This window comes from Typopeltis vanoorti, chromosome 14 (assembly GCF_054136105.1).
Source record: "Typopeltis vanoorti isolate ZY-2024b chromosome 14, IOZ_Tvanoo_1.0, whole genome shotgun sequence".
Lineage (NCBI taxonomy): Eukaryota > Metazoa > Arthropoda > Arachnida > Uropygi > Thelyphonidae > Typopeltis > Typopeltis vanoorti.
In genome coordinates this window covers 32,092,908-32,116,647 of record NC_143562.1, presented here as the reverse complement: position 1 = coordinate 32,116,647, position 23,740 = coordinate 32,092,908, and the positions used below count along the sequence as shown (strand labels likewise).

General features: G+C 35.4%; 1 protein-coding gene across 3 annotated transcripts in view; it reads left to right on the top strand.

Annotated features, from left to right (window-relative positions):
• mip120 (Myb-interacting protein 120) overlaps positions 1-23,740 on the top strand; it is a 292,557-nt gene that overhangs the window by 212,167 nt on the left and 56,650 nt on the right. For all 3 annotated transcript variants that reach the window (XM_090404171.1, XM_090404170.1, XM_090404169.1), the window contains 2 exons: positions 7,063-7,157; positions 22,936-23,135. In XM_090404171.1, coding sequence (XP_090260297.1) covers positions 7,063-7,157; positions 22,936-23,135 — 295 coding nt within the window. The remainder of the gene's footprint in view (positions 1-7,062; positions 7,158-22,935; positions 23,136-23,740) is intronic.

Here is a 23,740-nt window from a genome sequence, read left to right as displayed (position 1 = left end):
ACCCACCTGAATCATGGAAGAGAATAACTTGTATCATGATGATTCGTGCCCGCCATCAAAATAAGGATATTACGACTGCTGCCCAATGCTCCCTGAATACAGTAAAAACAATCAGGCATGAACTAGAGACTTGCAATGGTGACTACGAGGATGTAGCAAGAAGAAAGATCCCTAGCAGACGATCTGATTGCGTTCGTACAGCAGAATTCCTCGCAAATCTGCAGGAACAGGTGTTGAAGAACCCTGGCATTGGAATTCGGGTTTTGTTCGTGGAGTTGCTAACTGTAGTCAAGCCCTGGATAACAAGGGTAGCCAATGGTAGGCCGTATGTATGGCAGCAGGATTCGGCCCCTTGCCACACCTCTGGGAAAAGTCAAAAATGGTTGTCTGAAAATTTCTACGACTTCACCAGTCCAAATGTTTGGCCTCCAAACTCCCCAGACCTTAACCCCATGGATTATTTTGTATGGGGCGCAGTTGAAAAAGACACCAATCGCACTTCCAGTAATACAAAAGCCCAGTTAATGGATAAAATTAAAACAGTTTTTGCGGCCCTTCCCAGGGAGACTGTAGCATCAGCTTGTTCGAGGTTCCGAAGCAGAATTGAAGCTATGATCGATGCTAATGGTGGTTATTTTGAGTAAATCTTGTTGATAGTATTGTAATTAACTCTGCCTGTAATGTTTTTTTGTCAATTCATTAAATTTAATAGATACAAAGAAGATTTTCTTTTTCCTTACGAAACTGTCAAATTTATCCCGAACACCCTGTATGTGTATAGAAGAATTAGGTGTGTTGTTGAATATTCATCATAGCACTGCAAAGTATATACAACACCAAGAGAAGAAAACTAAATTATTATAGAAAAAATTCAGATTGTAAAAAGAATTAATGTCTTAACATGGTGCCCTCTATTGGTGCAATAATTATGAAGTTAATTTAGAGAATTCAGGTGCTATCTGGTCTCAGAATGACTGCTTCCCATATCTTTGGCAAATTAATGCAACAATGCTTGTTGAGGTTTGTGGAGTGCTTCAGAGTTGATGCCAATTCTAAACAGTCTCCTAGACCTATAGCGACTTCTATGTAATGTTAGTGTCTTCTTCCATCTAATCTTGTATGAAGGAATGAATATTCAGAGCATGGTCTGCCAGTTCTGATTTACCATACAGATGATCACATATGTAATTTTCCTGTTCTTCAAGATAGACATTAATGAACTACCAAAGTAGGTGAAACTGCAGGCATAAGGAATTTTATACACTACAGGATGGAGGATGAAGGTGATATTTAGAACAGGTGAAGTAGGTAGCTAACTGAATGCTTGAAATAGCGTGGAGATCATATTTGCAGAGAACTTTGGCTGTCTTTTCTGAAATGATTTTGTGTTGGTTATAGGAGGGATGAGGAAATGCATACAGTATTTTTGATTGCCTGTGTAAATACCTTCGTGTATGTGTGGATTTTCTTTAAATAGAAAAGGACAATAAGCCATTTGGAAGTCATATCAGATATCACTAGTATAAGATATACTAGTGATATATCTTATAAAGGCAGACAATTATTACTTTCTTTTTTTATTGCGAAATTTATTTTAGGATGTTGGCTATTAAGATGCACTGAAATGTATCCAATGTGTCTGGGCCATGAGAACAAATAACAAAGAAATCATTATAATCAGCATAATGCAGCCAAACTATTGGTTTAAGTGTAGCTATATTGAGTGCTTGTTTTAACATTTATACATGCAATACCAATCATACCTCTCCATAGACTCATTTATTCTCATGGCACACGCAACTGATTATGGCAATTCGTTCCACTCACCACTCTCCAAGCAAAAAATCTAGTTTGCACATCTTTACTAACCACGCTCTTGCACAACTTCTGGGAGTGGCCTCTGGTTCTCTCTCTATTTATCGTGTATTAAAAAATTTCCTTTTATACAGGGTGATTATTATAATTACCTGACCCTTCCAAGGAGTCCAAAGACTCATCGAGGGAGAGCACCTACTCTACAGCTCTCCACAACTACACTAATGCCATCTACCTCCCACCACTAGTATTTTCACAGACAATCACAAACATCCATGCCCACTGCAGGATTCGAATCCGAAAGCCTGTAACTAGGTAAGTACTCATCAGAACGATTTAATATTTAACTTGATGATGTGTGTGGCAATGGAATCTTATTTTGCACAAAAAAACAACGTTAATTCTAAAAGTTGCCACTAGGGATACGTGGCACTGCAATACATGTAAATTACGTATGCCACGCCATACTCCTGATATACAGTGAAACACTGTGACTACCATTTATTCAAATGACAAATGTCCCCAATGATGTATACTTCGAAAGAAGCTTCTTTAACAGCAGGTGGCTATGGAATGCATCAGTTCATTACCTGTGAGCAGACGTGTTAAAGCACGTCACCATTACCTAAGGATTGCTTACTTCTTGTGAAATTGTTTTATCAAAACAGTTGTGCCTTGACAGCATTGCAAAAGTTCAGAACATTAAAGGGATTAAAAATGCGTCCTATGGCTGCAAATGGTTTACACAAAATGATCTGGGAATTTGAAGAGACAGGTTTCTTAGATGTTAAACCTAGCAGAGGATGGAAGCCAATTGAATAACAGATAGTAGAGAAAGTAGCAACAGCATTAGAGGAAGAAAAGATGCCAAATGTCTTAGGAAGCAGCAGTGTACAGTGTATTGCATGGTCTTTAGACAAACCCATAAAAACGGTTCACAAAATCATAAGGGAAGTTCTGCGCTGTTATCCTTACAAGATTTCCCACGTTCAGCAGTTGCTTACTCTTGATCAGTGTGCACGAGAAACATTTGCCGTGCAGTTTCTTGCTCGGAATAAACTACACAATGACTGACGAAGCTCACCTCCATCTGGATGGTGCTGTGAATATGCACAGCTGCAGAATTTGAGCAACTGAAAATTCACACGTTGTGCCACAGATTCTTCATTCCCCCGAAAGTGACTGTTTGGTGTGGTTTGATAGCGGAATTCATTATTGGACCTTTCTTTTTCAATGAGCTTTGTCCTGCTGGTCTCATTACTGAACTGTTAATGGCCAGAGATATGCATCTCTTGTAACCATTCAGGTGATTTCAACATTTTGACAACATCAGTTCCTGGATTCAACATTTATTAAGTAGGATGGTGCCCCTTCTCACATCTGACAGAGATGTGAGAAGGGGCACTTGTCAAGTGGCTGCTTCACACACATTTTACTGAGGACAGAATCATCTGCCAGGGTGCCATTTTTTGTACATGGCCAGCATGCTCATTGGATCTGAACCCCTGCAAATTTTGGCTGTGGGGACATTTCAGAGATGTTTATTGTGGACACATAGCCAACATAGCTAGTCTTGAGGTTCACTTAATGGACCTCGGGACCAATGTTACATGCCATATCCACAACCGGAGTGAAAGTGTATATTCTGTGGTTGAACATGTGATTTTGCGATTTCGGCACACCAACAACGGAGGACAGCACATCGCGATATGCAAGCTCCACATTACCCAAACCTATATGCAACATTGTCTTGGTTGGTGCAGAGCATGGGTACAGTGGGACATAGAAGTTTGGAAAGCTGGGTGTGGAGTGACGAATCACACTACACAATCCATCTGCAGGTCTAGTGGATGTCCTGTGATCATAGTATGTAATCCCAACTATGAAATTCAGGGGTGGTAGTGTGATGGTATGGTTGTGTTTTTCTTGGTTTGGTCTCAGACCTCTGTTGTGCCGCGAACACTGAACTCCAAGAGATATCTGACATTCTGGGCCATGCAATGCTTCCTACTTTATGGCATTTCTACAGACCTGACTGTTGTCTCTTTCAGCAAGATTTCATAAATGTCATAAACTGTAACTGTGTGGTGTGTGAACTTGAATGTCACCACAGAGCCCCAATCTCAACCCTATTGAACATCTGTAGGATGAACTGGAGTGTCAGTGAGATCAAAGGGTGTCTGCCCAACAGTGGTCCAAAATTCCCATTGATCACTATCATATTCTTGTGAAAAGTATGCCACGTAGGATTTTTGCAGTCATCACAGTGAATGGAGGTCCTACATCGTATTAAGGTGGGCACCATGGCTATTTTTTTACCTAACACTATGTGTCCGTTGACTTCTTTTCAAGCATTGTATACGCCAGTTAATATCTTTTTATAATGTATTTATTTGGTGCTGTAATACTGTTTCAATTTAAAATAAATCATGAATTTTGAATTAGTATAAGAATGCCTATCTCCAAATCCATCCTACCTATTGATTCACTGGAATCATTGCTCTCCTCCTCAGTTCACCTCTTCCATAGTGTGGAAGTAGACATATGCTCTTTACTATCTTGTGCTTCTTTTTTTTGCTTTTTTGTCTTCTCTCATATGTTTTTCACCTTTCACACATCATTAGTGCCAGCCAAATCACACAGTTCTCTTTTGTGTTCTGACAGCTTCACTGATATTAATTTTCAACCAGGGAAACAAGTCATGCTCCTATTAACTTGTTTCCCTGGTTAAACTGTCAGTCACCTGACATTTCTGTAATTCATTGATTTCATGCTTTGTTCTGTGAAGGACTCCATCACTATTCTTTCGTGAGGTCTTCATTCTGATATTCCACCACTTTCCTTTCAATAGTATCACCAACTCTACCATTTTCTTGACTTTTATAAATTTTCTCTACTCCACTATCATGTTTTTTTTTTTTTTTTTTTTTTGCTCTCTCCACACAGCTGGCACTCGCTCGTGCATGTGCTGAACAAAATCTTGCACAAAATTCTCATCAAAAGCATCATGTTCGTTATGCATTGATGCTATACTAAGAATATCTGCTTTAATACAAAATATACAACTTTAAAAAAAAAAAAAAACTAAACAACTCAGTCTGTCATGTCTTCATAAAAAACAAAATGCTAAACTACAGTAAATTAACCTAACATTATTAATTAAATTTGGAAAAATTACTTATTTTTCTGCACTTCCCTTATCATGTGTTCTGCATACGACATAAAGGTATTGTCATTATGAGGAAAAAGCCCATGGAAATTCATCCCTTCCCTTCAATCCATCCATCCTTTTCTCCTTATATATCACACACTGACAGGGAGTGATTAATTTTATTGATTGGTGATATTCAGAATACTAGTTATATTGCTTACTTATTTACAGTACAAAAGTTGTATAAAGAATTGTAGATCATCACTAGAAACAAAATTTTGTTTATGTAAATTAGTGTAAACTTAAATATTCTATTTCAAATTACCATTTTCAGTTGTTAGTGCATTTATATTTTGAGAACTGCATGATTAATTGCTTGTTTTTATATGAATGAATGTAGTTGCATTGTTTACATGTTATATTTACCACTAGTGCTAATTTTTAATGAAATTAATTTATTTGATTGTGATTTAGTCTGACCTAAAATTAGTATTATAGTTTAATGTTTGTGTATGTTTAAAATACATGAGTTAAAAAGACTTAGTTGACTGAAACTGAGTTGTTACCGCTTTAAAGCAAAGTGCCATAAAGATAACATGTAATAGCTACGGTTTCCCTTACTTTCCTTTCCTAATTTTATCATGTGGGCTGGAACATGCATGAATGAAAAATACACTGTAACTAGTTGATAGAGCTGTGATTTAGTCTGACCTAAAATTAGTATTATAGTTTAATGTTTGTGTATGTTTAAAATACATGAGTTAAAAAGACTTAGTTGACTGAAACTGAGTTGTTACCGCTTTAAAGCAAAGTGCCATAAAGATAACATGTAATAGCTACGGTTTCCCTTACTTTCCTTTCCTAATTTTATCATGTGGGCTGGAACATGCATGAATGAAAAATACACTGTAACTAGTTGATAGAGCTGTGTGTGTGTGTGAGTGAGAGAGAGAGAAGATGTAGTGATATGGAAGAATTTTTGGTGCTTGGAGAAAAAGTTCTGTTAGTAGCGATCTTTCAAAAAGAAAGATGTTTTAAAAGGTTATTTAGTTGCTGTGTTACAAAAGTAACTGGAACAACAGTTAGAGAAGAAATTTATAGGAACTTTGGAACTTGATAAATGAAATTTCTCATATAGGAAGAGAAGTGTTTATCGAATATTAATGGTTCAGTTAGTCATTAATAATTTAATGGCTGTTTCAGAGGATAAAATGAGTTGATTTTTAAGTGTTCAATCATTTTGCCTTGGGAATGATTTGTACAGAAAGAGGAAGAAGATTGTCCATGTTGAAGATTAAAGTAAAAAGAAGAAATTTTGGGGGATTTTTCTAGAAGGCATTAAAGGAGGAATGCTAGACTGTTCAAGTTCTGAACTTTTCATATCTCTGAGATTAAGAAGTCTACAGTTATTTTCAAGATAAAGTCATTAATAGGAGATTTCTGTTTCTGCCAAAGAAATAAAGAAATTGTTTCTTTCAAGATAAGTCCAAATGCAGTTAAAAGACATAATGTTCTTTTTAGCTGCCATATGCTTGGACACAAAATCCAAATAAGATGCAGTTTGTTTGGTTGTCTTTTTTAGATTTTAAGACAAGTTTCTATTGTAGTAAAGTTCAGAATGTTGTATTTTTTTTAATGTATCTTAATATTATTAAACCATTTTTCATTTTCTTGTAAATAGAGGTGTGAAAACTCAATTTTTTTAATTATTATTGAATTTTGAGAATAATAGAGAATTATCATAGCAGATTACATCTATCTAGGATCTTACTTGCATGCTTAGATTTCAGCATAGAAATCTGATACCACTTGCAGTCTTATTGTTACAAAAGGCACAATTGATAAAAAGGATTTAATAGTTTAAAACTTATTCACAATGGTGCAATCTACAGCACAATTTAATAAATAAATAATAAACTTTTTACAAACAATAAAAAGTTTAAAACTTACTTCAGAATGTTCTTTTTTGTACTTTGCTTGCATGATTGAATAACTGTGTAAAATTGCAACATTCAAATAGCAAGTCTGCATTAACAGATCATTACTGTTAGCATCCAGTACTATTTTTCTTTCCATTTTTATTTTATTTTATTTAGGAAAGAGTAAGAATGGTGACCAGGAAAGAAGACACACAAAAGGTTGCAATTGTAAGAGGTCAGGCTGTTTAAAGAATTATTGTGAATGTTATGAGGTAATTTCATTTAACTTGTCTAATTTTCTTTCATTAAAATAGTCCTATTGTTTGAAAGAAAAAGAAAAATAAACCTTTCTTTATTTATAACACTTGCACCAATTTATAGGCTCATAAACATAATAAAGAGCAATATAAAATGATAGTTTAATTTGCTCCAAAATTACTCATATTAATCTTTTATATTTAAGCCAATTTTCTGATCTGGTGGTTGGCCAAGAGGTAGTAGAAGTTTCCCCCCCCCGGTGTGACTACTACTGCTTATTGAATTCCTGGAGTGCCTTGAGGAAGGGGAAAGAAATCCCATGTTCACGAATTTAATTCTGTAACTATTAATTTACCTGTAAATACTAAATGTACTATGACTAACCCTCCTCCCTTTTCTTTTTTTTCCAAGGATCATTATTAATATTACACATGCATCTCTGCAACCCATTCCATTCTTATTATTTTTAAATAAAAAAATCTACTCCTTGCATCCGTGCTAACCACACTCTTACATAACTTCCACAGATGACACCCCCCGTTCCTCTTGTTTGGTCATATACTGAAGGATTTCAGTGAGACTACCATGTCCTATTTCCATTCCTTGGGGACTCTACTAGTGCTGAGGCTAAATTAAGCACCTACTTAAGGGTATTATCATTTCTTTTGCACTTCCCTGTAGAACAGGAGTCAGCAACCTTTTCTGACTTGTGGGCCACATTTAACTTTTATTTTTAATAATCAGGCTGTAAGCATTTAATTAAGCGAAAATAGTGAATGAAAAAAATACTTAAGTTATCCATTTTTATTATATCAATCTTAAAAAAAAAAAAAAAAAAAGAAATATTTAAAGTACAAGATCTGAGAGGAGACCTCCACATAGCCTTTAAAGGAATGTGGAGAACCGACCAGGGCTTCTGACCTAATGTCCACTCCTCACCTTCTCGTGATGCACCCTGTTGGATATCTACATGGATACTGAACGAACGAGGATGGGCTGGCAATTTGAGATTTAGCTGACCAAATTGTATTCTTATTGGCTTAAACCAAAATACAAAATGATGGTACAACATGACAAAATTTCATTCCGGCTGGGGCGTTGCCCTGTTTAAACAATGCCCCCGTTTTCACCAGGGAACCAGGGTGAACAGCGAAAAGTCAGCTACTGGAACAAATCTGAAAGCACACCCCCAACTCAACATCACCAGAGTTAAAGATCGGTGCTATCAACATGAGAAGCCTGAATGGCAAAGAAATGGAGCTAGCTGAGGAATTGGATAAGTACCACATCGACATAATAGGGGTGACTGAAACAAAAAAGACAAAAACTGGTGAGATCTTTCTGAGCAATCAATACAAAATGTTATAGTCAGGCAATGACAATCAAGGAAAAGAAGGAGTAGCCATGGTATTCAACACTAAATACGAGGCTAATCTTCTTGAATGGCAGGCAGTCTCGAGTAGAGTGATGTGAGCAAATATGAGAATGGGGAACTGGACAATGAGACTTATTTGTGCCTATGGTCCCACAGAAGGTTCTACAAAAGTAGAAGTGGAGGAATTTTTTGATGCTTTAGAAAAAGCAACCAACACAATGAAAAAGAAAAGTTGGTCCTTGTTGGGTATCTAAATAGCAGAGTAGGAAATGATTGTCAGACATTCAAAAGTATTTTTGGAAAATTTGGAGAAAAGAGCAAAGCTAATAATAATGGCAAATATCTTTTGATTTCTGCTCAGAACATGGACTGGTTATTACTAACACCATGTTCCAACATAAAAATGTGCACAAATTCACATGGAGAGAAGAGGCAAGGAATAAGAAAAGTCTCATTGACTATGTTATTGTTGATAGTGATGTTTTCTCCCTGGTGCAGGACACCAGAGTGTACAGAGGATTTGAAATTGGAAGTGATCACTATTTAGTCTTGAGCAGGATAAAATTGAATTTCATATTGAAAAGAATAACATGTAAGAAAGTTTTAAAGAGAATAAAAGTTAAGCAGCTCTCAGATGTGAACTGTAGACTAAAATACACAAACATTATTCAAGAAAAAATGAAAGAGTTTGAGAACAGCAATCAATCCCTTAGAGATTCAGTAATAAGCTTTGAAGAAAACCCTGATTGATTCAATCAGAGAGTCTTGTGGTGAGGTTGTTTGCAAAGATAGAAAAATCAGAACTCCATTGTGGAGACAGGAAGTTAAAGAGTCAGTGAAGGAAAAGAAGAAAGCATATTAAAAGTTCCTGGCAAATAAGTTAGCTTGTGCTCTTAGAGAATATAGAGACAAATGTAAGAAAGCTAAACAGTGTGTAAACCTAGCTAAACAAAAGTCATGCGAAGACTTTGGTAAGAACATAGAAAATAAATATCAAGGAAGGTGGTAAGATATTCTGGAGGTTGTATAAGAAGGTTAGAAATGGAGGAAAGAGTACTGTAAAAGAAGTTAGAGATGATAAAGGTGACATGAAAATGGGAGAAAAAGATATCCTTGAAGTATGGAATAATTACTTCGAAAAAATGTTACATGAAACAAGCAGTGATAGCACGGTGGTAAAAAAAACACTCAACAGGCATACAGTCAGGAATACATATCCATACAAGTAGAAAAAGCCATCAAAGGCTTGAAATGTGGAAAGGCAGCAGGTGTAGATGATATTTGACCAGAATAAAAGTCTTACAGTGGCTGCACTGCATAGTTCAGAAAGCCTGGAAAGAGGGACGAATTCCAGATGATTGGAGTAGAGCTCTCATAGTACCCATTTATAAAAAGGGAAATAAAACATTGCAAAAATTACAGAGGCATTTCTCCACTGAGTGTTCCTGGTAAGATTTATACTTAAGAAAGGGTTGAGAAGGATTGTGGAAGAGAAGCTTGGTGAGGAACAAGCTGGATTCAGGCCAAATAGAGGCTGTCAGGATCAGATCTTCACTTTACGACAAATAGTTGAGAAAGCATGGGAATATAACAAAGATCTGTATTTAAGTTTTGTTGATCTGGAAAAGGCATATGACAAGGTGTCAAGAGAGAAGCTATTCGAAATCCTACAGTTTATATGGTGTCAATGTAGTATTATATCAAGCAATACTTAGTGTTTATTTGAGTTATAAGTCAGCAGTTAGAATTGAAGGAAGTTCAGGAATGTGGTTTAATGTTAAATCTGGTGTGAGACAAAGATGTGCATTATCCCCTCTGTTATTCATTATCTATATGAATCGCATTATGAAGGAAAGTGGTATTAAACATGATATCAAAACTGGAGATGTGAATGTCAGCTCTTTGCTTTATGCTGACGATGTTATACTTCTAAATAAATCCGCTACAAGTCTGCAAGATTCTTTTACTAAATAGAATAACTGTTGTAATAGATATGGTATTATGAAGGTCAGCAATAAAAAGACAAAGTCAATGAAAATAGACAGAATCGTTGAAAATGTCAACTACGTTGCGAATGGAGAACCTGTGGAACAAGTAAAACATTTCAGCTACTTATTAGGCACAATTTTTAGTGAAGATGGTAAATTAAATATGGAAATGGCCAATAGAATCAACAAAGCTGGTATGGTAGGAAGTCAATTGAGTAAATTCATATGGAATAAGAGAGAAATTAGTCGGAACACTAAATTAGCTGTATACAAGACAGTGTTGAAACCAATTTTAACTTATTGATCTGAGAGCTGGGTCAGAAGTAAAACACTTGGCCAAAGACTAGAGGCCGCAGATATGAGAGTGCTTAGAAAGATTAGAGGCGTGGACAGATGGCAATATCATATTAAGAATGAGGATATTAGGAAAGAACTTGACATTGTAATCATCCAGGAATGCGTTAGCAGAGCTAATCTCAGGTGGTATGATCACTTAAACAGAATGGGCGAGGAAAGATTAGCAAAACAAGTGTTCTCTGCCAGGTTGGCAGGAAAACGACCCGGAGGAAGACCAAGATATTGGTGGATTGATACTGTACAAAGTTCCTTAGATGATAAGAATATAAGATCTGATAATGTTGGAGTCTTGACAAAGTCTTTAAGTTCATTTTGCTGAATAAGATAATTGCACTTAAGTATTAAGGTAATTTTAGGATATGAAATGTATATTACATTTTCTTGGTTCAAGCAAGTAGGCTTCAGTTGGCTCCTGATATAATGAAAACTAATCATAAGCTCTTGGAACTTATGCTTCCTTTTCATTCAAAGTGTACAAAATATAAAGATCCATGCTTTTTTTTTTAACATCTGGTCCTGATAACTCCTATTTTGAATCTAACTTGTTCTTCAAGTTTTCATCATAACTTTATCTCGGATATAGTATACTTTCATGAATTTTTCTGGGGATAATCTTTAACAAAATTCTAGCTACATGCAGTTCATTATTTCACATGGCTCACATGATTGCTGGTATAGAAGATATTTGATGTATGGGATGAATGGATGAGTGACATTCACATGCCGTGCAAGGAAGGAAGCCTTTATTTTTATTTAGCCTGCCATGTGAGTATATAATTTCAGTAGATTCTTTGACAAATCAGGATAAGAAGTTATTAAGATAAGACATTAAAACCAGTGACCAATCCATATCTTGGTTTTTTGTGAAGACATGAAATGGACATTCAGATCAGATTTATGGGTAATGTCAACAAGCTGTTTATTCTTCCAAAACTGATGACAAAGTGATATTTTTGAAAAAGAACATTGTCTTTATCGGATAGTAAAAGGCTTTGAAGTGTCTGTAGACTTGAAAGGGGGTTCTGATGCCTGCACTTTTTAATATATCAAAACATCACTGTTAATATAAAGGTGCCATACCATTGCATTCTTTCCCAAAAAAATCCCTGCTCCTTGACATGTGTGAGTTATGCCTTCAATCAGTACCTGTATGATCTTGATGTTTACAAATATTTACAGCACCTGCATATTTCATACTTTTACTGTTAGTCTGATGCTCTCCTGTATACAATATTAGATGGAAGAAAATCAATGTGCTATTTAGAAATCGTTACAGATCAGAAAGATTATTTTTAGAGTCAGTCATGGCTACGAAGAATCTCCTAATCTTGAACAAGTGTGGTTGCATTAATTTGTCAAAAATTTGGGAGACTGTTATTTTAAGATCACCTCCTACATAGCTGTAATACTTCTTTTTTTTTTTTTTTTTTACAACATTAAAGAACGTCAAATTAGGACTTTAGATCTTTTGTCCATTACAGTGTGAGTTGTTCCATTTACTCATTGTCACATGTAAACTATAACATGCTGGTTTGAAATCCAGCAAAATATAAGCCATTTAATAAACATCTTTTTTTATATATAAAATAGTTCATTTGGTAAAATAAGTTATGAATTATGTATCAGTTATTAGTCTTGTTTATCTGACATATTGTACAGTAAACCTTCATGTAGTAGACTAACTGTGATACTAATAAACCTAAGTTCTTACTACTTCGTTCTTGTACGACTACAGTAGAGGCAACTCTATTGTAGTCATAACACATTCTAATTTCTTGCAATATTGGCATAGTATTTATGATTTCTCTGTGTAGGACTTTGATGATTTATGTTAGTTACAAATATCATTCCTTAAAAGAATTCCTAAATCGCCAACATCTGTGAAAGCAGGATGAACTGCCCAGTTAAGCTCTACATCCTGAACCATTTGCACTGCTTGAAGTGTCAGAAGTATGGTCATTTGTGAACTGCTTGATTTGGTAGTAAAGATCACAAGACAAAGACTATAAGAGCAAAATACCAAATGCCTTAATTGTAAAGGAACCTATCCAGCATAACCCCCCCCCCCAAGGAACATGCCCGAAATGGATGGATGAAAAGGAAATTAAAAAATAAAAACTGAGCAGAGCATTCCCCTATCAGGAGGTGAGGAAGTATACCACAAAAGTAGTAACATGTAATGGTAAAACTCTTATGTGCAGAAAGCAACTGCAAAGAAGTCAATTGGAAACCTTAATGCATATGCTCCCACCTTCTGATAATTACAATATCCTTGAATGGTATGATTTGCTTGCTGTCTATATAGAGCACATAAAAGAAAAAAATCATCATGGGCTCACTCTTGAGGACAAGCCAAAAATGATTCCCTTAAATGAAAATCCACTAATTAAAAAAATAATGGAATGTGTACTGTAGAGAATCAAGCACATGTCTTCAGATTCATTATAAAATATGATGGATGACTGCTCCCTTGCAATAATGTAAAACAATTGATATATCTAGTGCTCTAGAAGGAGTCCAGTTTAATGATGTCTTGGATATTTTTCCTGATGAAGAAGAAATAATGGATATTGTCCATCCACAATTCTTCAAAAAAGAAAGAATCCAAGGCCAGTGAAAACAAAATCTTACATCAGAAGCAAGCAGATGATACTACCAAAAATAATGACAACAATTCTATATTGGAATTGTGGATTTGTCAAAATCTCTATGAAGGCTCTCTTGTTAAAGTATAAACCAATCTGCTTTTGCTGTAGGAAACTTACTTGAAGCTCAGTGACGATCCAGCATTATGAAATGTAGCCATCCTTGTGGACAACCAATACCCCATTCCACCAAGTCCCACTTAATACAAACGTAGAGGCAATTGCCATCTCTGACTTTCAATCAGATCTCTTATAACACTGTGCTGCATCTACTTATCTCCTACTGCAGATATCTCTCAGGATGAACTTGATGTTGTATTTAGACAGGTTGTTTAAGAGATACTTGTGCCATGAGAGATTTCTTCAATTAACATGAAAAAAACACAAGGGATAAGTATTAAGGTTGAATATTACAAGCAATGATCAGTGGTGACAACAGTTAATTACAAAATAGAATATGAACAATAGATGATTTGAAAAAGTAAGAGCCTTGTGATGTTATACATACGGGGGGGAGGGGGGGAGTCTGGAAACTTCATAAACACCTAGAACAAAAATAAATTAATTTTGTCGTCTTATATATCCTAAAAGAAAAATAACAGATTATTACAATTTGATTAAACATGGGGAGGGTTAAAGGGTTTTAATATATATGTTCTTTCTTGTGGCTATATCAGTTGCTTTAGTATAATTTTTTTCTAGGTGTTTATCAGAACTTTCCAAACCTTCCCCCCCCCCCCCATAAAACAACACAACACAACAGTATAACCGAGGAAATATTGATAATTCACTAGCTCTTAAAAATGATTCACTCATTCATTTTGTATGGTGATTCCCTTTGTCCTGATGGTGTTTGCCTTGAGTCCCTTTTACGGGGAGGTACGGCACCACCTAAATTCCCCCCCTATTTTTATCTGGACTTGGGACCAGCATAGCTGACTATGGCTGGAGGGATTGTCTTAAGTATTTCCGACTGTGTGTGTGTGTGTGTGTGTGTGTGTGTGTGTGTGTGTGTGTGTGTGTGTGTTCATGGGGCTGGTTTGCCTGCTTGCGGGATGAAAAACCCCAGATAAACTTGGGGGGAAACCCTGCTGTCCACTCCCAAGACCGGCTAACTTGGCTATGGTTGAGGAAGATCCTTAAGCTCCTCACGTCGTCAACATGAATCGAACCTAGGACACTCCTTCCCCAGGCATATGGTTGCGAAGCGCATAGCCACTAGGCTAACCACGTGGACGAAAAATTATTGATGTGTGATTAGAATAAGGCTTTCCCATATTTTAGATGCAGTCATAAGTTTGGATGATGAAGTAAAGTCTCAGCACTTTCTTTGAACAAATGTTCAAATTTATACCAACACTGATGAAGTAAGCATGTTTCAGACCATAGGAATTTGTGGTTTGTATCCATTCCGTGCTGTCCTACAGATTTTTCAGCTTTACTGTTCCTAATGTAAGACTGGTGTTCTTGTATTCTCTTTTCCACAAAGTATAACATTTGTCCAAAGTAAAAACAATGATAGTTGCAAGGAACTTGTTAGACACCAGGGAAAGCTAGAGGAGACTGGTTATCTTTAAAAGATGGAAACCATGCTGATAACTTGTTGATAGGAAGAAAAATAGCCACTAAATTGTATTTCTTAAGAATTCTGGAAATGGGCTCTGAGATGCCAGAAATGTAAGGAATTGGAACTCAACATACTGTTTCCTTTGTTATTTGAGGTAAGATTCTAGGAATTAAAAAGCTTTGCATGGACTTTTCTGAGAAGCCATTGAGTTTTATATATTTCACATGTCATTTGTTGTTTAAACATTCCTGCTATAATAGTTGAGGTGTAGAACAAATAGTATGAGCACATCACGATAAAGTTTTTATAATTCCAGTCTTCTGTGATGGATGGTGAGCTGATTGCTATTGAATGTAGCATCCAGTGAAAGTAGGCTTTTGATAAACAGAAGTAATTAATTCACTTGATGGTGAACGGAGGAGTAGAATATCTAAAAATGACAATTTATTGTTTTGTTCCATTTTCATAGTAAATTTAATTTCATGGATGTACTGTTTGACCACAGATGCAAGACCTTTGGCTAGCAATGTGCCAAGAAGAGTCAATTCATGTTGAAGGGGAGAAAAAAAAATAAGGCAATGTACGAATTCATTACCAACATGCGAAATCACATGCTTTATACCTAAATTTTCCAACTGATGTACAAGCAAAATAGTTACCACCTTAAAAACTAGAATTTTCATAAAAGAAAAGCTAATTTTTTGACATATAATAATAAACATTCATCCTACGAAATGCATTGATTACCCTATTATCGGAATGGATTCGCCTTCTTCTGCCATGTGCAGAAGTGTCGAGGGGATCTCACATCTGTGGTCACACAGTAGGTTGTGTTTGATTTTTGATTTAAAAAAAAAAGTAGGCAATGTGTCTTCAATAAGGGGCCAGATAGCAAAAACACCTTCTGTGCACCTTCTGTCCAAAAAGAAACAGAACTTTTGATAGAAAATAAAACGCGGGCCAATTATAATTATTTAGATCATTTATTTCAATCAATATACTCTCCCTCGGCTTTGATATAGCGTTTGGCACAGTCAATTAATTTGTTAAATGGTTTTTTTATATCGGGTTTTTGGGATACTGTTGAGGGTCATGGTTACTTGCTTGAACGTTTTCAATGGTGTTGTATCACTTTCCTTTCATCAGCAAATGAAGTCGGGGGAATGGAAAATTAGTCACAGGGTGCTAATTCAGGTAATATGGTGAGTGAATCCAACGCACAAACTTGGTTTTTGCTCAAAAACTGTCTCGCAATGTTCGAACGATAAGATGGTGCATTATCGTGCAAAAGTGACCAGCTGCCTGCATCACAAATTCTCACTATCGTGCAAAAGTGACCAGCTGCCTGCATCATGAATTCTTGCTATCAATCGCTTCAAAACTTCGAGATAAAACTCACCATTGACTGTTTGGTCAGGCAGAACAAATTCTTTGTGGATAATGCCCATGGAATCATAGGAATAAATCAGCATTGTCTTTACTTTTGACTTCTCCAAGCGACTTTTTTTCGGATGCCCCTCTTCTGGTGGTCTCCACTCAGCACTCTAGCACTTTGTTTCAGGCTCATTCTCAAAACGTCACGTTCCATCACCAGTAATGATTGTTTCAAGGAAGTTTGAGTCCTTATGCAGTTTTAATGAGGTCCTTGCAGTGTTCAATTCGAAACATTTTTTGGTCGTCGTTCAACTTATAGGGAACAAATTGCGAATTCAATTTACGAAGGCCCAACCTCTCAGTCAAAATGTTGTGCACAGTTGATTTTGTAATCCCCAATTCATCTGTAATCAATCTCAGGAACGATTTCGGGTTTTCTTTGATGAAATCGCACACTTTTTGGATGTTAACTTCGCTCGGTCCAGTTTTTGGATGACCCGGCTTTTCGTCGTCCTCAAGTGTCTCACAACCACTTTGAAATCGCATAAACCACTCGTAAAGTTGAGTATGGGATAAGCATTCATTACCATATACTTTTTGAAGCATTTAATGCGTTTCGGTTAAACATTTACCAAGTTTAACAAAAGTCAATCGCAGCTCTCTGTTTGAAACTCATTTCCAACCGTTCTTCAAAACACACTGGCACCCTTGGCACTATAGTTTCTAATGAGAAAAATGTCATAAACAGTTGACTCAACACTAATGAAGGTTGCCACTTTCGACCACAAAAAGATACAACAGGTTTCGCCACTAGTTTCTTCTATTTTCAAAAAGTTTGGTTTCTTTTTGGGCAGAGGGTGTATAATGAATCCAAAATGAAGGTTGAGGGCATGTGGAGGAGAAGAGGTCTAAATGTTCTAAATAAAAGTTAGCAAGTGTGGGGGAGAGTGGACTTCCCATTGTGGTTCCTTCAACTTGACTGTAAACTTTATTCTGACAAATAAAATAGTTAGAGTGCATAAGAAAGTCGAATAGTTTTACTATATTTTGTAGAAATACTTCTGAAAGTAGATGTAGTATATTCTCAAGAGGAATATTTGTGAAGAGAGAGATTCTATATCAAAGCTAACCATTATATCAGCGGGTTGTAGGGAAATGTGTTTACTTTATCTAGAAAATCAGAAGAATTTTTAATAAATGAACATGAGTTGCCAATCTGAGCTTTCAATAGGTGTGCTAAAAATTTGATTATTCAATAAGTAGGTAGGTTAATCTATGCAGTCAACAGTTGGACGAAGAAGAATGTGTTGTGTATCTTGGGTCAACCATAGAACCTGGGAGTTCTATCAAAATAACTTCTAAGTTTTTCTATGGTGTCTCCATCAAGGCTTACAACTTCATCTAGTAAAGAGTTCAGTTTTCTGAGTTGGAGGCTCACACCAGGTGATGAAATTCATCTCTTACTTAAATTTCTCACAGTGACCCAGAGTTATCTCTCTCTCTCAGTCAGTGCATAATCTCTCAATTATCCAGCCACAATGGGAGAGCAGTTTGCCAGTCAGATAATTATTGGAGGACTGGATAACTGAAGGTACAACTACTTGGTGCTGTACCACAGGTTATGATATATATAAACATATTCAAGGCATGGTTAAATAAAGAACCAATAGGCCATTATAGCTCTTTATTTAAGTAATTTATGGGTGCACCTTTTTGACAACTTGGGTTTGTCAGAACTATACAAGTTGTTTTTGCTATAACCTCAGTATTTCTAGGTCTACCTACTCACTGATGAGACCTCAATAAAGGTCGAAACTGGTCTGGGCAGTGACCTTCCACCATAATGTATAACATCATACATCTCCTAGGAGATGTTTTTTACATTATGGGAAATACTAAGAATAGTGATCAGAACTTAACCCCCTTTTGCTACGAGTTGCCGTAGTGTTGAACTATGTGCTTTAGCTTACGCTACAATCTGCCAAAACTTTTATAGTTTACTATATTCGGCATGAAACTCTTTGATTCCAATCTTTGAGTTTCTTATTCGACTTTGAAATAATGTGGGATTTAATATCCCCTTAATTTAAATAATGTTACATCGCCGTGAAGTGAAGCCTATTGGCTCTTTATTTAAGTAATTTATGGATGCACCTTTTTGACAACTCGTATAGCAAAGTATATAAGTTCTTTTTGCTATAACTTCAGTATTTCTAGGTCTACCTACTCACTGATGAGACCTCAATAACGGTCGAAACCGGTCTAGGTAGTGATCTTCCACCATAATGTATAACATCATACATCTCCTAGGAGATGTGTTTTACATTATGGGAAATACTAATAATATTGATCAGAACTTTACCCGCCTTTGCGACGAGTTGCCCTAGTGTTGAACTATGTGCTTTAGCTTACAATCCACCGAAATTTTTATAGTTTACTATATTCAGCATGAAACTCTTTGATTCCGATCTTTGAGTTTCTTATTCAGCTTTGAAATAATGTGGGATTTAATATCCCCTTAATTTAAATAACTGCATTAACTGCTGTGCAGTTATTTAAATTTATCATTAAGTTATCGTTAATTAAGATAGTCGGTGAAGAATTAATAAAACATTTAACAAACCTTATCAACTTATGTATTGATAAAGGGTAAATACCTACAATCTGGAATAATGCAATATTAACATTATTTATTTATTAAATAATGTTGATGCAATATTAACAGAATATTAATGCAGAAGCAATGGAGAGGTCATATTTACTTATACGAGTTGGCAAAAGGTGTGCTACCTTATTATTAAATTACTCTGGATTCAGAGAAAGGTGTTGGAAGTTTATTTTCCTCTTGGTTAGACCATAATGAATTTAGTTTAATCCTTTATCTAAGTGTAAGTAAACTTTATCCAAATGTAAGCTTACACTTGGATAAAGGATTAAACTAAATTCATCATATACATGCACTGAGGCAAATCATGGAAAAAAAACTGAAGAATCTCTGTTTAGCATTAATAGATTATGAAAAAGCCTTTGACAGCGTTGAAACTTCTGCAATGATAGAAACTCTAGAAATCCATACCAAGTGAATATGTGAAACTGTTAAAAGAAATATACAAAAATGGAACAGCAACTATAAAACAACAAATAGAAAGCAACAAGATCCCTATACAAAAAGAATAAGAGGGGGAATTTCTATATCCCCTAAAATTTTTACAGCAGTACTTCAGTCAATAATTCAAAAAATTAACTCAAGTTTGAAAGGTATGACAATAAAAAGTGAAAAATTAGCAATTTAAGATGTGCAGATGATATTGTATTAATTTCAGAATCAGCATAAAACCTACTGATAAATATACTGAACATAGAAAGCAAGAAGATAGGTCTTAAAATAAATAGAGAAAAAACAAACGTTATGTTTTCAACAGGTACTTGAGAACAAAAACAGTAAAACTTGATGATGATAATGATGAGCCAATAAGTCTCCTCTTATGTGTACTTGGGGCAACTTTTTGGCATTCAAAATGGATTATGGAGCAAAATTAATAAAAGATTACAGTTATCCTGGTATTCATTTGGGAAATTGAAATACATCTTCAAAAATAACTTGCCCATCTGCTTGAAAAGCAAAGTATTCACCCAGTGCATATTACCAGTACTAAGTTATGGCTCAGAAACCTGGGCACTAACTAAACAAATTGAAAAACACATACTTGTGATGGAAAGAAGAATGGAGAGAATCATCCTATAACACTAAAGGATAAAACAGCACGGAATGGATCAGATCTCACACAAAATATACAACAGAAATTGTAAAAACATACAAATGGGGATGGGCAGGACATCTGGCTCAAGGAATGGACAATAGATGGACCAGAAAAGTAACAGAATGGATACCAACCAGAAGAGAAGACAAGGATGCCCAAAAACAAGATGGGCAGATGAAAGAGATGAATGGCAGAAAAGAAGACTGGGAAAATTTGGAAGACCTTGGAGGAGGCCTTCGTTCAGCTATGGATCAAAAATGGCTGATGATGAAGATGATCATTATTCATTATAAGCAGAAATTAATATTGGGAAAATAAATAAATTGAATATTAAATCAGAAAGCATGCTTATAAGAATTAATAAATAATAAATTTGTGTTTTAATGAATCAATAATGTTAGAGGTTATGCTCTATCATGATTTGTCTATAGTTTAAACCAGAGTTCCTGGTTAATTCGTTGAAATAAAATGGCAAAATAACATCCTTATCCCTTGCTAGCCTCCAAGCTATTTGTCGAGCGGTTTGTTAGTACAGTGGTATCTCGCTAATCCGAACTAATAAAAACCGCGCTCGTTCAGATTAGCGAATTTCCCACCCAAGAGGCAACAATAACTAGTGCTAAAGACAAAAATAATCAGATTCTAATGGTACATCAATTTAATTCTGTAAATAAATGAATTAACTGATAGAAAAAATGCTACTGTACTGTAATATAAAATGTAAAAAATAATACAGTACACAAGTTTATTTTAGTAAAAAATTTAGTTTGTGTGTATTGTTGAGGATTCTGATTTAATAAAATTACATAGTTCAGTACATAACTTAATTTGCATAAAAAATAGAACTTTCTTGTACACAACACACACAAAAAAAGTTTCACAAAATAACACACAAAAAAAGTTTTTTTTTTTTATATTTCTTTGTAAAAAAAGTCACTGATTTTCTTTTGCTTCTTGGAAGCTAAACGTTTTTCGAATGCTTCTTCTCGGAGCTGCATTAGCAATAAAATTTTGTGGAATGGTGTATCATTCTGCTTAGCCCATTCATGCACATATTAAAACTGTCAACTGCCTCTTCACGTTTTACTTTTTTTTCTTCGAATTCTTTATCGTCATCATCGTCTGCTAATTCATTCTGTAGCGTCATATTTATAATTTAAGCATCTGATTTGATTTGGAATTCACTTTCGGTTCTACCTGTAATGCATTCCGTAACATCTGTTTGTGAAATTTCAACATTTGGATTTATATTTTTAACCAAATTATGCACGTTTACAATTTCTGCTTTTTGTGTATCACCGTAGTTATCTTTGTAAATTCTAGAAGGCCACAGTTTATTCCATGACACTCGACAGCGTTGATTCATGATGACAATACAGTACGTACTGTACAGTATAAAAAAGCAAACGTGAACACACAATAAATCAAAATAGGCCTACAGTGTAACCATACAATCGACAGTATGAAAAAATAAATACTGTACTGTTATAATAATAAAATAAATAATAATAGTTAAAATAATAAGTATTAAATAAAATTAATAGTACACAAAATAATAATAAGTAATAAATAAAACTTTTTTTCTTTCAAACCGCAGTTCGGATTACTGGAGGGTTCAGACTAAAGAGGTTCGGATTAGCGAGATACTACTGTACATGTTTCTGTATATGGAAAGAAGCTTTTTATTTTACAGTGCTCTTCTGAAATTGCTTTAGTATCATAGCCACACATACTTATATACAGGGTGATCCAAAAGTCACAGAAAAAATAAAAATTCAATAATTCTAAAAGTATAGACAGTAGTATAATGCAGTTTTCGCAGAAATGCACAGAAAGATGTGGGATTTTTTTTAATAATGAAAAATTTTATTGCCAGAATAGTTACATTTGTCAGGTGGTGCTGTAGAGGTTCTGGGGCTACTACCTGTCACTATTTAAACCATGGGGTACGTAAATTTCAGATGTAGTGAATACTGAAGTTAAAACTTTCAGCATTTAACGTTTATTACTTAAGTTAAATGTTCTACCAAGTTGAAGCATGTTATTGTTATGAGATAGAGCACTTTTAGTTAAGCTGTATTATCAGAACTGTGAATGTGCAAGAGAGGCAAGCGCTCCATAGTGTAACATTCATGCAGGATGGAGTGCCTCCGCACATCATAGGTCCTGTCCGGCACCTGCTGTGATCGACATTTGGCGATGACCATGTCCTCAGTCGCTATTTCCCACATGAATGGCCACCAAGATCTCCAGACCTTACACCTTGTGACTTTTGGTTATGGGGCTACTTGAAGTCACAGGTTTACAGAGGTCGGCCGACGTTATTGGCCATGTTGAAAGAAGCTATTCGCCATCATGTGTCAGAAATTACAGCTGAAACCCTCTTCAATGCTGTGCAGGGTGTCGTGCCACATCTGACGTCCATTCTCATGAATGATGGCTGTCACATTGAACATTTGTAATCCTAGCTGCGCCACTGCACAAACTACTGACACAACTGAAGCGCCACCTATCGGTGGTAAATGTAACTATTCTAGTAATAAAATTTTTCATTATTAAAAAAAATCCTATGTCTTTCTGTGCATTTCTGTGAAAACTGCATCATTCTACTGTCTATACTTTTCGAATTATTGAATTTTTACTTTTTCAGTTACTTTTGGATCACCTAGTATATATATTCTTTTTTTTTTCCCAGATAACTAACTGTATTTTTTACAATTTATAGGCAAAGATTCTATGTACAAGTTTGTGCAAGTGTGTTGGGTGTAAAAATTTTGAAGACAGTTCAGAAAGAAAAACTTTAATGCATCTTGCTGATGCAGCAGAAGTTAGGGTACAGCAGCAAGCAGCTGCCAAAACAAAGATTTCTTCACAAATTCAGGACCTCCCTACTAGGCCTCCTACAGTGTCGCTTACTGGAGAAAGGTACAGATAAACAAAACTTATAAAATTAAATTAAAAGAATATACAATTATTAACCACATCCAAAATTAATTTTTGTGTAAAATAAATGCTAAAATAAATTAAGGACACAATTTGTTGGATATTTTGAAAAATTCCATTATAATTGATGATACTTAAATGTGAACATTTGGAATAGACCAAAAACAGGAAATTCTCTTCAATTAAAGCTACAGAAATTACTGTATTTTTCCGTATATAAGATGATGCTTTTTTCTAAAATTTTTAGACCAAAAATTGGGGGTCGTCTTATACACGGGGAGTAACCGGTTGAGAGACTTGCAGTTGCCGTGACAAAACTGCTGGTACCTTGTCTCCGCTAACAGGCTTCCGCCAATCACTAGCCTTTGTTAACTCTGTCGATTGATGTCATTAACAGCTGATTCTGAATAAACCAATCAAAACTCTGAAAGCATTCATACGTCTACAACTTGTTAGTGGGGTAAGTTAATGCAGTAACAATATTTTAAGCACTAGCCCATAAAAATGTCCGAAAATGAAAACCAATGGAGAAAATTTTATGCCCGGAATTGAGAGTGATGCATAATTTCTTATCTTAAAAATATCAA